This window comes from Chinchilla lanigera, unplaced genomic scaffold, assembly GCF_000276665.1.
Source record: "Chinchilla lanigera isolate Chin_1 unplaced genomic scaffold, ChiLan1.0 scaffold00057, whole genome shotgun sequence".
Lineage (NCBI taxonomy): Eukaryota > Metazoa > Chordata > Mammalia > Rodentia > Chinchillidae > Chinchilla > Chinchilla lanigera.
The window spans coordinates 4,930,397-4,944,766 of record NW_004955458.1 but is presented as its reverse complement, the minus strand read 5'-3'; the positions used below and the strand labels follow the sequence as shown (position 1 = coordinate 4,944,766).

The following is a 14,370-nucleotide window of genomic DNA, read 5'->3' as shown; positions in this document are numbered from 1 at the left end:
CCGGCGCTGACGGGGATGGATGGGCGCCCCGCAGCTCATTCGGCCCGGAGATGAGAATCATTGATCACGGACGGGAACCCCATCACGTCTGTCAATAGGGCTGACAAACGGCGCCGCCGCCCCCGCCCCGCCCCGCGGCACCTCTGCGGCCTCAGGACCCCTCGGCGACACTGGCCTGGCCGTTCCGCTGCCCCTCGACCTCGCGGCTCACTCCCGCGCGGCCCGGGTCCCTGCGCAGGGGCTGGGGAGAAAGAAGTCCCCTCCAGTGCCGCCTGCCCAGCCTCTCGGTGTGATCTCCAGCCCTTCCGTCTCACTGTCCCATCCTTCACCGCCGCTCTCCTCCATCCCTGTCCCCTTCCCTGTCGGCCTCTGTCCTTGTCTCCGTCCCCAATTCCCAGCCCGGTCCCTGCTCCCATCCTCTGGCCGTTTCTTCATCAGCTCCCTCCTCCCGCTAGACTCTTCCCTGCCCCGGGAGCCTTCAGCTGTCAGCTGTTGCTATGCACCGCGGCTGGGGCTGAGGTGGTGAGACCACACCTAGACAGTGCGAGACAGGGACACCCGAGACAGAGACCGGTCCCTGCCCCGAGCCACCAGCACTCACGCCTCCAGGCCTGGCCGCAGAGGCCCTGCCACGCTTACAGTGAGCGTGCACGCGGAGCCCAATGCACTCACACCCAGAGACCAGCATGCACAGGGACACACGCACACCTAGAGGTGTAGCGACATACACAGATGGGCACACTTGATTTACGCACACAAGAGCAGTGACAAAGGCAGAGAAATGCACCAAGATCCAAGCAGGTCTGACCAGATACTCAGCGCCCTCCACCTTGCCTTAGTGAGGAGGCAGATAGCCACCGAGATGGACACACACACACTCACACTAGCAGTCCAAAAGACACGCTGAGGCAGGGGCACAGCGGCAGTACCCCACAGACATGGGATGTGACAGGATCAACACAAGGGTCACGGAAAGGACAGAGTGACACCCGGGGAGGCGGAAGTCGGGAAGCAGGGACCACGGAGAGGAGAGGCAGGCCCCGGCTGAGGCCAGGCTGCGCAGGGGCAGACCCAGGCAGGGCCCGAGCCAGGGAGTGTTGTGGCCGGGGGCGGGGGCGGGGGCGGGGGCACACCTAAGCCTGAGTGTCTGGGCCGGGAGCTGATCCCCATCCCTGAGGTCTTGATCTCTGGGAGGCCTGCCTCCTCCCAACACCCCTCCTTTTGGCAGTCTCAGCTCCCTTCAGTGACATGCATGTGTGCCCACACAGGGACGCACATGTACACGCACACAGCACACACACACCCCTGTCTCTGGGTCTGAGCCTCTGCCCCTGTACCTCCCGTGCAAAGCGCTGTCTCCCACTTGGTCTGCATCTGCCCCTGCCCCTGGCTTGCCTCAGTCTCTCTTCTGCCCTCGGGCACCCTCCCGCCTTGCTGGGTGGGAAGTCTGGGAGGACTGTGCCCTGGGGGACCCTCTCCTGGATGGTAGGGGGAGGGTGCTGACCAGAGGGGTATGCCTCCTGAGCCGCAGATGGGGGCCCTTCTCGCTCTGCCCAGGATCTTGAGGCGACAGGCAGAGAATCGGTGGCTCCCGGGGGGCGCCAGATGCGCGGCTGGCAGAGGGAGGGGTGAGGGGGTGGGGCTGCTGGTGGCGGCGAGGAGGCTGGCGCTGGGGGAGGGAAGGGAGCTGGCTGGCAGAGGGTGGAGCGGGTGTGGCAAAATAGCCCGAGGGAAGAAAGTGAGAGACTGGGCTGGGGTCCCCCTGCAGGTGTATAATTAGTGTATGTTGGGGAGGGGGGCTGTGCTGGGCTTCAGGATAAACCAAGCTTTAGGGGTGCGGGCGCCACCTGGTGGCCAGATGGAGCACAAGCCTCTCGCTTAGCACTGTAAGGATGCCCCTTTTCCCAGCAGGGTTGCTGTCCCCAGGGTCTAAGGGGTCTCGAGGACCCCTAAGGCAGGGGAGAATTTCGGGGCTGGCTTGGAAGATGAGGTTGGAGATGGGGTTTCAGGGCGAGAAGGAAGGGGAGGGCTCTTGTTTCTGGACGTACCTAATACCTAGACCCATAAACTCCCTAAGGAAACTGGAAGCCAGGGAGCAGTACCCTGGGGAGGCGGGACCAGCGAGGGAGAGGGAATAGAAGACGTGCTGCCCCTCTGTGAAGTGTGTAAAGGTTTATCAGGCGTTTGTGGCTCATATTCGCTTTTGGGTGGTTGGGGTTCTAACCCCTGCTCGGTCCTGGACAGTTTAAAGCTCTGTTCCCGTTCCCCTGGGGAAGGGGTTTAGCAGACCCGCCAGGCTCATGGGCGCAGCACGCTGGTCTTCCCAGCTCGCCTTCCCTCCAGCAGCCCCTCGGGGTGTTACTCCGGGCAGCTCTCAGTCTCCCTGTAGTGAGCTATCAGTGCAGGCAGAGAGAGCCGCACGGGACCAAACCTAAGGTCTGGGGAGCCTCCCAAGCCAATGTATTCATCCTGGCAGATGACTTGGGGCAGAGGGGGTAGTGGCGTCCAGTGGAAGAGATAGTGCAGAGAAACAGATCTCAGTGTTCTGGAGTCAAAGGGAACACAAGATCCCGCGGGGTGCAGTCACTGGCTCAAGGTCACACAGCTAGGAGAAGCAGGTCTTTCCTGGCAAGTCCAGCACCACACCTGTCCCCTGTCACAGCAAGATGAAGAGGCAGGGTCTCTGGAGAAGGGCATGGCCGCAGCCTGTCCAGCCTGCCTCCAGAATAGAGCAGGGCTCTCTCTAGTGGCTGAACCAGGCAAGTGCAGCCCCAGCTCCCAGAGTCACATTCCCAGGCAGACGCAAGCAGCCTTTTTCTTTTCTTTCTTTCTTTCTTTTTTTTCTTTTTTTTTTTTTTTACAATTTTATTTATAACAATATCTGTGTTATTTAGTTGTAAAGGAATTCAGCAAAAATTATTAAAACATTCATGTCCCCAAAACGGGGCTGCCCACTTGCCCTTCCTTGGTGGACCCGACCTCCCAGGAGAAGGGAGGCTGGGGGGACAGTTACCAAAGAAAGTCTCCAGCCCTGGGAGCCACGGTGGGGGTGCTGGAGAGGGGAGGGCCTGTCTGGGAGGGGTATTGCGCATGGCCATCTTAGAGGTGCCCTTACAGCAGGGGCTGGGGCTTGGGGTGACCTCCCCCCAAAAGAACTAAAGAACTCCACTCTTCCCTCCCTACCCCAGCCAGAGTCAAATCTTCCGGGCAGGAGCATCAGAGAACTCAACCCACGCCCCCAAATTAGCCCCGTGATGTGGGGTGGAGGGTCTTGGGGGGCGGGGTGAGTGCCTTGAGAAAGTGTCTTGTACGGGCGGGGCGCGGTGCGTTTTGGTGGGAAGGTAGGAGTGGGCTCCCTCGTACCTTTACACTGCAGGAGCCCCAGAGCCCTCCTTGCCACCCCCGCCCCAAGGCAGCATGGGCAGGGGTGCTGAGGAGCAGGCAGGGAGGAGGAGAATGGAAAGAGATAATACTGTGCTCGCTTGCTCACTCACATATAAAAAGTAATTCCTTCATTTTTACATTTGTACATCCGGCAGCGCCAGGGAGGAGCTGGCGGGGGCTCACGGAAGGACTTCTCTGGCAAGGGGCTCTCTGGGGGGAGTCCACTGGGCAGGACCCTATGCCAAGGGGTCTCCTATCTCATCCTCAGGGCCCCGGCTCAGGAGTTCTCGCTTCTCATCCGTGCTGGCCAGGGAGTGGCGGCTGCCGTGGCCTCCCATGTAGAGCGTGGCGTACACAGGGTTGGTGAAGTTGGTGGGCTGCGGAGCAACGGAGGTTCAGGTGCGGCTCTGGGGCTGGGCTCCGTGGCCCCGGCTAGCCCACCCGACCTCCAAGCCAGCACCTCAGCTGCCCCACCCACAGCCTGTCCTCCAGCGCACCTTGTCGGGATCCAGGGCAAAGTCGGCATCCAGTAGGCCCCCGACATCATCGGGTTCCCCGCCTTCGTACATCTTGTAGGTAGGGTTCCCGATCTCCACATTCATGGCCCCGTTGGTCATCCGCTGGTGCTGGAAGCCCTTAGCCCTGGGGACAGAAAGGAGCCTAAGAGGGCGCAGATGTGGGGTGGGCTGGGGGAGTAAGGCTGGGCGGCAAAAGAACGGCCAGAACTTTCAAGACTCCGGGCGGCTTACCCTCGCACTCGACGCTTGTACCAGAATACCACTCCGGCCACCAGCAGCAGCAGCAGCAGCAAGAGCAGAGGGATCAGGATGGAGGCCATATCTGGACGGAGGAGGTGGGAAACTGAGTCAGAAGGCCTGGCAGAAGCAGGAGGCACGAAGCCCCCGGCCCTCGGTCCCAGCAGCCCTGCCCGTCCCAGCCCCCGCCACCTACGTCCGGGCTGCTGTTGGCTGACGACCTGCTCCTCACACCGGGGTCCTGTCATGTGGGGCGGGCACCTGCAGGTAGGAGGGCGCAGCTGAGTGGGTGTGAGCTCCACAGCCACTGTGCTGGGCGGACGAGCCGGAGCCACAGGTTCGGTTCCGATGTGGGGAGGGAGGGAGGCCCAACTCACTGGCACTCCGGCATCATCTTGCTGTTCATGGTGCAGGAGCCGCCGTTGCGGCAGTGGCCGTCGCAGGTCAGGCAGCTGGGGGCTACGCGGCCGTCCGTGCAGCTGCAGGAAGGAGGGAGAGGCTGGGGCGGGGCTGGGGAGGGGAGTCTGTGATGCTAAGGAAGGGCAGTGCAGGGTGGTGGGGGGCTGGGGAACAGGGCTGGGAGCGGTGGCCTTGGGGGCGCAGTCCGGCCGGGCAGTGCTGTGGGGGCTGGAGGCCACTCACTTGCAGCTCACGTCCCCAGTCTGTTTGTTGATCACGCAGGCTCCAAGGAGGCAGCGGCTGCACTTGTTCACCTCACACCGCGGCCCCTCGAAGTACACGGTGCAGCGGCACTGCCGGGAGCCGTCGGCCGCCATCTGGCACGTGCCGAAGTTCTCGCAGTAGCCAGAGCACTGCCCTGCGGTCGGGAGTGGAGAGGAAGCGCCAAGCCCCACGGCCGCGGGGGGACTCCCTGTCCCGTGGGTGACCCCTACCTCCTCCTGAGTGCCCTGCTGTCCCCAGGGCACAGGCTGCAGGGCAGAAGGGTGTCCCTGGGCATCTTGCCCGGGCTCTGCTTTTGCCTGAATAACCCTGATGCCAGGGGGCTCACTCTCTGGGGAGCCGTGCCAACGTTTCTGTAGACAGCGCGGACAGCCTGCGCCCGGCCCTGGTGTGGCTGCCTTCCCTCCCCTGAGCTCACCCCATCCCCATTCCACTCTCCCGCCGCTGGGCCCAGGGCCGGCTCACTCACGGTACTGGCAGCGGTCCCCCAGGAAGCCTGGTGGGCAGCGGCACTGGGGCTGGTTGCCCTGGTTGACGGTGCAGGTGCTGTTGTTGGCACAGTAGCCCGCACACACCTGCTGGGTGCATTTGGGGCCCGTGAAGCCCGTGGGGCACCGGCACGTGGGCATGCCTGGTGAGAGAGCATGTGTGAGTGGGACCGTGGCCCGGGGACCACCTGGCCCCACAGCAGAGGGACAGAGCGGGCAGGACCTGGGCAGAAGGCAGAGAACTTCAGAAGGACCAGGTGCTGGGGGTGTGGAGGCGGGCGTGGGGTGAGGTTGAGGGGAGGCAGCGAGGGCGGCCAAGGGTAGGCACTGCCCGGGGCGGTGCAGCAGCGTGGGGCTGGGGCCAGGGCCGGGACGCGCTTCCGACGGGTGGGGCGTACCCGAGGGGGAGGCGGCACAGGTGCCTCCGTTGCGACAGTGCTCCCAGCACTGGTCCAGCTCACACTTGTCGCCCGTGTAGCGGGGCTGGCAGCGGCACTTGGGCTGCCTGCGTGCGTTGAGGAAGCAGCTGCCCCCGTTGAAGCACTGCAGGTTGCAGGTTCCAGGCCGAGTTGCTGCAGAAGGAGCTGGTCAGGAAGCAGGTCCAGGGCAAGGGCGGAGGAGTGGGTAAGAAGGGGCTGCGGGGCGGAGGGCGCGGGGGGGGGGAGCATACCGTCGGGAGGGGGCGTTGGAGAGGGCACAGGGACACAGGTGCCATTGTCCAGCCGCTTCCCATTGGGACAGGTGCAGACAGGCCCACTGGGGCTCAGCAGGCAGAGCCACTCACACTTCTTGCGGTCGCAGGGGTTGGTCACTACAGGGAGGGGGCGTGGACGCTGAGCAGGGCCCTTCCCGAGCCCTCTGGACCCAGATCGCCCCACTCCCCAACAGGGCCTGAGGCCACGCTTGGAGACTGTTTCCCGGGGCTGCCCCTGCCCCCAGGCTCTCCCCCACCTTCAGGTTGCTTGTGCTGATGGTACAGGACCACGTCAGAGGCATGGCTCAGGCCCCCCGTCAGGTTGATCAGCGGGCTGTGTCCAAACTTATGAATCTTGAACACGCGGTTGTTGATGTAGGTGACACCATAGATGTAATCCTCAAAGACGTCAATGCTGAAGGGATGACTTAGGCCTGGGGGAGCAGGAGGGGTCAGGCTGAGTCAGAGGGATGTCAGGACCCGGCGCCGCCCTTCAGAACGCCGGTCCCCACGGCTCAGCACCTGCAGCGCGAGCTACCTCCACCCTCCCACCTGTTCCTCCTCCCGGGGCTACCACTGGCAAAGGTCCCATCACCCCAGGATGTGTGAGGCTACGGCTAACTTCCGTGCCTTCTTCCCAGCTTTGCCAAGTTCCCATTGCCCCACGCAACTCAGTCTCACGGGCACGGTGAATGATGGATGGACAGGGGGCCAGAGGGTCAGCGTGGCCCAGGCCTGCGGGACTGCTGGGGGCCAGGCGGGGGAGGGTGGCGGCACTGGAGCGAGGCCTCTGGGCTCAGCAGGGAGGGTGGGGGGCCCAGGGCGGGGCCGGAGGCTGCTGCCCGGCTCTGACCTCGTTTGCTGTCAGCAGCCACGATGGGGTCTGTGCCGTTGAGCCGGATGCTGCCGATGACCGAAAGCTTGGCATCCGCCCAGTACAGCCGTTCATTGTGATAATCCACAGCCAGGCCTGGGGGAGGGCAGGGAACGCGGTGAGGGCTCCGTCTGTGCCACACCAGGCTGGGCGCAGAAGCAGAATCGGCTCCTTCCAGGACAGCTCCCCCTGCTCATGTGACCATTCCCAGCGCCGCCGTGCAGGGAGAAGCTTCCAAGGCTGGCTGCCTAATCCCACCCTAAGCCTCTCCCTCTCCAGCTTTTGTGTGAATGCAGCAGCCACTGGGCTCGGCGAGCCTGCCCCCCCACCCCACCCCTGCCCCACTGACCCGTGGGCCACTGAATGTTGTCCTGCACCAGGGTCTCCCGGAGGGTCCCGTCCATGGCCGCCGTCTCAATCTTGGGGTGGTTCCCCCAGTCTGACCAGTACATGGTGCTGGGGAGGGAGAAGGTGTGACAGTGGGTCGGACCCAAGGGCCAGAGGAGTCAGGCACGGGGTCTGCCAGGCCCTGGAGGGGGACTTGGGGAGACACCACTGAGGGGAGGCAGTGTTCCGTGCTAAGCCCCATGCGCCGAGCCAGAGAGGCCTGAGTGGGCAGAGCACCCCGGAGCAGAGAGGGGCAGCACAGCGCCTGGCTGCCACGACAGCAGCCAGCCAAGTGGAGTCGGGTGCCCGTCCCGCAGGTCTGGCTGGAGCCCCGGGCACACGCACAACTGGGGAAGACCCAGGCCCTGAGAAGGTGCTGCCCTCGGGCTAGTCTGGGAGGGGAAGGGCAGGCCTGCGGGTGCTGGGCCCCTCACCCCGGGGCCGCCCACCGCCAGCCCACCTGCCCCCAGCACCCTCGCGCACCCCCTCAGCGGGTCCACCACGATGGCGTGGGGCTCGTCAATCATGCCCGAGATGAGCGTCTTGCGGTTCTCGCCCTTCATCTGTGCCACCTCGATGACATCTCGGCCCGAGTCGGTCCAGTACACGTTCCCCGCCACCCAGTCAATGGCGATGCCCCGGGGCATCTTCAGCCCTGAAATCTGAACGGGGGTCACAGGTCCAGGGGCTACCGCCTTTTCTCTTCTCGCCCAATACCCCCACCGCTGTATATGCCAGCCTGACCCCATGCAAATAAATGTCCCTGGGCTGCCAGGGAGTCCCCAGGCTCTCAGGAGACTCAACCGACAGTTTATGTACCAGACTTAAGAGTCTCCCATATTTTGCTTGTTAATCCTTACCAAAAAATAAATAAAATAAAAGCGTATGAAACAGGTGCCAGTGTTGTTATCACTTTTGGTGCTGGGGATTGAACCCAATGCTTCTTGAATGCAAAATCACATGCTCTACCACTGAGCAGCCATACCCTAGCCTAGAGATACATATTATTATTGTTATTATTTTTTGGTCTTTTTTTTTTTTTTTTTTTTTTTGGTTTTTCTCCGGTACCGGGAACCGAACTCACGACCTTGCGCATGCCAGGGAGGCGCTTTTGCCGCTGAGCTAAATCCCCAGCCCCTTTTTGGTCTTTTTGAGGCAGGGTCTCACTATGCAGTTCAGGCTGGCCTTGAGCTCACTTTGTAGCCCAGGCTGGTCTTGAACTCGTGATGAGCCTCCTGCCTCAGCCTCCCAAGTGCTGGGATTACAAGCATGCACCACCACACCCAGCCATATTATTATCTTAATTCATCTACCTTATGTTTTGTGGCACTGGGGATTGAATCAAGGGGCTTTACTGTGAACTACATTCCTAGCCCCATCCCACTCCCCTTTAAAATTTTTTTGAGACAGTGTCTTGCTAGATCGTAAAACACTTAGGCTGGGTTTGAACTTGCAATCCTCCCGCCTCAGTCTCAAAGAGTGCTGGGATTATAGGCATGCACAAGGACACCCAGCCTGAGATAGGCATTATTATCTCATTCTATTGATGAACAGAGTGAGGCCCAAAGTGGTTAGGATATCGGCCAAGACTGACACAAGTGGCCTTGATGAGGCATCCAGGCGGGCTTTGATGCTAGGGCGTCTGCTCGCTCCCTGCACTGCTATGTGGCAAAGCCAACTACAGATACTTCTTACTGTCCACCCGTGGCTGTGCCTCAATGTAGTCCCAACTGCCCCCGCCTCCCAGTCTCACCCCTGCCCCCTCCCACTGTCCCCTTCGAATTCTGCGGGCACCGCCCGTCTCCCACCCCATCTACAACAGGCCGAGCTTACATTGAGGTGGGTGACGCCCCGGTCGATCTGCCGCCGGTGACGATTGGAGGTGGTGGGGGGTGCAGCAGGCGGCAGGCTTCGATAGGAGATGGTGCCGGTGTGCCAGTTGGTCCAATAGACACGGCCGGCCTTGACGTGGACATCCATGGCGTCGATGCGGACGCTCTCGTCACCCTGGAAGGCCTGCTCGTAAGCTGAGTGGGGGTGCCCGGGGAACAGGCTGCGGATCTCATTGTCATCAGCAATGTACAGGACCTGGTACTCGGAGCCTGAGGGTGCAGGAGATGGGGTGTTGGCGAAGGTGCAAAGCTGGGGCGGGAGGCCAGGGCTAGAGGCTGTGGGGGTGCTGCCCCGAGCTGGGAGGAGGGCACACCCTGGCTCAGCCCCTGTCACTCTCGGGCAAGCCCCTCTGCTAATCGGACCGTCTGCTCTGGGCCGAAGTAGACATCTGCCCTCTAGTGCCAGGCCTAAGGGCTCTGGTCTGGGCTTTGAACATCCCCTCCTCCTTCCCAGACTGACCTAGTGTGGCCGGCTCCCCCGGAAATCTGTCCCTCCAAAGGCCTCTGGCTGGCATTACCACACTCTAAGCCACACACTGCCTAAGCACTCCGGGTGCCCACGCACGGCGGCTGTATGTGTATGGCACGGGAGGGTCTGGCTGTGCAGGGGATGAGACTGCGGTGTGGCAGGTACCCAGATGCACGTCCGGTATGCGTGTGCGCGAGTGTGTGAGTGTTTGCACAAGGCACGTGGAAGGTATACGTGTTGCCAAAGCGCGTATACGCCTGTGGGGCACAGGTGACAGTGTAGCGTGCCAGTGTGAGTCTGAGGGCGCTCTTGTCCTGCGGGGGGCTAGCATGCGCGTGCACTGTGCACGGCTGTCCCCACCAAGCTTCTTTAGCGAGCCAGCCCCGGGACTGTGCCCTCTGCTTGTGCCATGCTGTGCCCTGCTCTGCCTTGGCCTGGGGTCGGTGCCTGTGCAAGGGTGTGTGGAGGGAAATATTCTTTTTTGTTTGTTTGTTTGTTTTCCGGTACCAGGAATCGAACTCACAACCTCACGCTTGCCAGGCAGGTGCTGTGCCGCTGAGCTAAATCCCCAGCCCCACGGAGGGAAATATTCCACCCACCCATCGGGGCCCATCTGGCGTCTTGGCATTGCCTGGTCCCACCCCTCCTGTCCTCGCCCGCCACTGTACCTTCGGCCTTGCAGGTGTTGTTCGTCTTCATGAAGTTCCGGGCGCAGCTGCAGAGGTGGCCGCCCTTGGTGTTGTTGCAGAGCTGTGAGCAGGTGCCGAAGCGCAGGCACTCATTGATATCTGGGGACGACAGGAGGGTCACGGGCACATAGCAGCTGGGCTTTTTACTCCCCCACCCCCGCCTGGTGCCCCCTCCTACCCTGGCATCCGGGCTGCCCCGGCACGGTGTGGAAGCCTTCACGGCAGGCGCAGTAAGCAGCTTTCTCGTTGCGCACGCAGCGCGCCTCATCCCCACACATGCTGGCGTTGGTGGCGCAGCTGGTCAGCTTGGGGTCTGTGGGGGACAGAGAGTGGGTCTCCTCCACTGCCCCCCACCACAGCCCGCCTGGCCGCCCCGCGGGCCTGGGCGCACCGATGCGGCAGTCCTCCTCGTCAGAGCCGTCCCCGCAGTCGTCGAACATGTTGCAGCGCAGCGAGGACGACAGGCAGTGCTGGTTGCGGCACAGAAACTCCTTCTTGTCCTTGCAGTGGGCGGCCTGGGCCGTGGGGGGCTCTGCGGATGGGTGGGGGCTTCAGGCCTTGGGTACTGACCATGCCGCCCCTCCTCCGTCCTCCCGCAGGACCCCACGGGTACCGGTGAGCCCGAGCCCAGCTGCTGGCCAGTTTGCAGGGGTCCCCACCTCCTCCTCCAGTGCCGTCTCAGGCGCCTCTCTCTCTCCCAAGCGAACGGCTGCCCCTCCCGGGCAAGGCCATTCCCTGACTGCAGTTCCCTGTTCTCCGCCGTGCAGCGCCCGCTGCGGGGCCCCGGCTCACCGCAGTCCTCCTCGTCCGTGCCATCCCCGCAGTTGTCGGTGCCATCGCACTGGCGCCCGATCCACAGGCAAACGCGGTCGTTCTTGCAGCGGAAGGGCCGGTTGGGAGGACACACGAACCGGGCTACGGCGGCCAGGAGGAGACACGGCCAGACAAGTGTTAGGAGGCAGGTGGGTGGTGGCGTGGGCCGCTCCTCTGCACCCCGCCCCCAGTCTCACCGCACTCCTCCGGGTTCTCGTCCGAGTTGTCCCCACAGTCGTCCTCGCCGTCGCACTTCCAGGCCAGCGGCTTGCACAAGGTGTTGTTGCACTGGAACTCATCCAGGGGGCAGGTCCGCACTGCGCCAGGGGCAGCAAGGGGAAGCATGAGCATGCGCTCGGCCGGCTCCTTCCCTCCACGGGCGGGCCCAGGGCCGGAGGGTCACCGGGAAAGCAGTGGCACATCCAGACTGGACCCAGGTCTCCTAATTAGCAACCTGGGTAGGCAGAGGAGCGAAAGGGCCCCTCTGGTGTTTAGGGGCGCAGAGGCTGTTTCGGGGAAATATCCAGGGGGACTCCAGGGCACTGTCCCTCTGGAGGACGTGGCAGGCACGCAGCAGCCCTGGTGTGGAGGGGACCTGGGTTGGGCCCAGTCCTCAGCCTACCAGACACCTGCCCTCGCGGTTGGCCTTGCTCCAGTCCAACCTTCGCTCCAGGCGGGCTTCACAATGCCTCTCGGGCTGCAGTGCCCGGGCACGTCTGCCAGGGAGGGACGGGCACTGGCTCACGGTCCCAGGGGAGGAAAGCCAGCAGGACTCGGCCCCTCAGGGCAGCCAACTTGGGGACAGGGGCCTTGGGGACGAGGCCCACACAGACGGCACACTGGCTTCTGCTGGATTTTGCCCACCTGGTCCTGACCCCTGGGCGAGGTGAAACCTGCACGGAAGCGAACCTAACAGCCCTGACTCTTGTTTCTACTGCTGTGTCCCCAACACCCAGGACCGCGCCGGGCACGGGGTAAAGGCTCGGTAAGTGCCTGCTGCGTGGGAGATGAACGCAGGAAAGAAAGAACGTGGGCATCACAGGGCCGCGTGAGGGGCAGGGGCAGTGGGAGGGGAGGGCTCACCACCAGTGCCGCAGGCCTCCTCGTCACTGCCGTCCATGCAGTCGGCATCCGCGTCACAGCGCCAGCGCAGGGGGATGCAATGACCGCTCTTGCACTGGAACTGGTCCATGTCACAGCGAGGGGTGCAGTCTTTCTGCGGGCACGGAGCCGGCGGCCTGGTCAGCTCCGGCGGCCGGGCCCTCATGCCTCCGAGCCGTCCCGCTCGCCCCCGGTCCCCTGCTCACCTCGTCTGAGCCGTCCGCACAGTCATGGTCTCCGTCGCACTTCCAGCGCCCGGCGATGCAGCGGCCGTTGGCACAGGAGAATTCACTCTCGGAGCAGGGCCGGGGGGCTGGGGAGGGACGGGGAGAGACAGGCCCCAGCAGGGTGGGCGCGGGCACTCAGCCCTCAGAAGTGACAGGGCGAGCCCAAGGCCCACCCCTGTGTCCCTGAGGGCCACAGCTGAGTGGCACAATAACCAAGATGCTCACTCACACCCGGGAGCCACCTGGCTACTCTCCCGGGACTGTCAGGGCAAGGGGTACTCACCCTGACCCCCCCGGGGACAGACACACAGCAGAGGGGGGAAGTCCCTGGCCCTGCCCTCGGGGCACACGGTGTGGGGGAGGGAGGGAGGGAGGGACAAGCCCACTAAGACAAGCACCGGGTCTGGGGGAGGCCAGTGGGGGCGATGGGCAGAGGCACGGCAGGGCACGGTGGGCTCTGGGGCAGAGGCGGGGATGTGGCGGGGGCGGGGGCACATCAGAGACACCTACCTCTGCAGCCCCAAGAGGACAGTGTGGAAATGGAGAGAAACGTGAGATGAGGTGAAATGGCACAAACTCAGCACACAACATGGAGTGGGGTGGGTGAGGAGGAGGGGCTCCCGGCCCCCGCCCTGGGAGGCGGAGCCTGCTCCAGCCCTGCCTGGGGGCAGCTGCTGAGGCCGGGGAAGCGTGCCCAGGGCGGGGCGGGGACATACTGCAGCTCTCCTCGTCGGAGTTGTCCCCGCAGTCGTTGTCGTAGTCGCACTGCCAGCGGCCCGGCACGCAGCGGTTGTTCTTGCAGCGGAACTGGTAGGGCTCACAGGTGCGCTCATCTGAGAGGCGAGATTGGGGAGATGCTGGGGTCTCAGCAGGCGCAGGTGGGACGGAGGAGGGGAGGGGTACGCAGGGCAGGCTGAGCAGGCCCAGCTTTGGGGAGCCCAGCCTGCCTCGCAGGGTCTAGGAGGCTCAGGGCAGGAGACGTGAGCGTGTGCCTGGTGCGGCCACTTTGGGGAGGAGGCGAACCGCTCCCCCAGCGCAGGCAGGGAAGTTGCTGCACAAGTGTGGCCGGGCAGCAGCAGGGGAGTCAGGAGGTGCGGGGCGAGGCAGGCACTGCAAGCCCAGCCACAGGCAGCCTAGGCCTCCGCCCGCCAGCGGACGTTGCACCCGCCCCGCAGCCCTGCAGCGCGCCTGCCTGGGCGTGGCCCTGCTCACCACACTCCTCCTTGGGCTCATCTGAGCCGTCCCCACAGTCGTCCTCTCCGTCACACTTCCAGCGAGCTGGGATGCAGCGGCCCGAGTCCTTGCAGCGGAACTCGTCCACGCCACAGGTCATCTGGGCTGCAGGGTGCGGGCACGGGACAGGGTGAGGCCCTTCCCAGGGGCGGGCTGGGGGTGTGCTTGTGGGGTGGTGGCAGCGGCAGGCAGACGCCGCGGGGAAGGGCGGCTCCCCGGGGGTGCGCGCGGCAACTCACTGCAGTTGGCCGGTTCGTCGCTGCCGTCCACACAGTCGTTGTCCCTGTCGCAGACCCAGACGCGCGGGATGCAGCGCTTGGTGATGGAGCACTGGAACTGGTTGGGCGCGCAGGTCACCTCGGCTGCAGGGGGAGTGAGAAAGTGAGGCCCGCCTCCTAAACCTCTCCCAGCAGTGGGTCACAGTCTCCCCATTCCTGCAGGTCCTGCCTGCTCTGACGCAATTTCCTAGGGGGAAGGAATGACTTTTCCCCAGTCTGAGTGCGTTTTATTGTCTTTTTTTTTGGTCTTTTTGAGACAGGGTCTTGTAGTGCAGTTCAGGCTGGTCTTGAGCTCACTTTGTAGCCCAGGGTGACCTTGAACTCGAAATGATCTTGCCTCAGCCTCCCAAGTGCTGGGATTACAGGTGTGCGCCGCCATGCCTGGCTGTGTTTTGTTTTCTATTG

General features: G+C 63.5%; 1 protein-coding gene across 1 annotated transcript in view; it reads right to left on the bottom strand.

Moving 5' to 3' along the window:
• Positions 1-2,827: 2,827 nt before the first annotated feature.
• Positions 2,828-14,370, bottom strand: part of Lrp1 (low density lipoprotein receptor-related protein 1) — an 80,509-nt gene continuing 68,966 nt past the window's right edge. Inside the window, exons 66-89 of the mRNA XM_005397348.2 lie at positions 13,927-14,049; positions 13,667-13,792; positions 13,171-13,287; positions 12,434-12,540; positions 12,210-12,342; positions 11,324-11,443; positions 11,106-11,228; positions 10,705-10,845; positions 10,492-10,626; positions 10,293-10,412; positions 9,097-9,365; positions 7,747-7,925; positions 7,226-7,332; positions 6,856-6,972; positions 6,260-6,436; positions 5,979-6,119; positions 5,707-5,880; positions 5,290-5,451; positions 4,782-4,956; positions 4,517-4,618; positions 4,336-4,400; positions 4,134-4,224; positions 3,882-4,026; positions 2,828-3,761 (exon numbers count right to left, since the gene is read on the bottom strand). Of these exons, the coding sequence (XP_005397405.1) occupies positions 3,621-3,761; positions 3,882-4,026; positions 4,134-4,224; positions 4,336-4,400; positions 4,517-4,618; positions 4,782-4,956; positions 5,290-5,451; positions 5,707-5,880; positions 5,979-6,119; positions 6,260-6,436; positions 6,856-6,972; positions 7,226-7,332; positions 7,747-7,925; positions 9,097-9,365; positions 10,293-10,412; positions 10,492-10,626; positions 10,705-10,845; positions 11,106-11,228; positions 11,324-11,443; positions 12,210-12,342; positions 12,434-12,540; positions 13,171-13,287; positions 13,667-13,792; positions 13,927-14,049 (3,290 nt within the window). The 3' untranslated portion in view covers positions 2,828-3,620. The remainder of the gene's footprint in view (positions 3,762-3,881; positions 4,027-4,133; positions 4,225-4,335; positions 4,401-4,516; positions 4,619-4,781; positions 4,957-5,289; positions 5,452-5,706; positions 5,881-5,978; positions 6,120-6,259; positions 6,437-6,855; positions 6,973-7,225; positions 7,333-7,746; positions 7,926-9,096; positions 9,366-10,292; positions 10,413-10,491; positions 10,627-10,704; positions 10,846-11,105; positions 11,229-11,323; positions 11,444-12,209; positions 12,343-12,433; positions 12,541-13,170; positions 13,288-13,666; positions 13,793-13,926; positions 14,050-14,370) is intronic.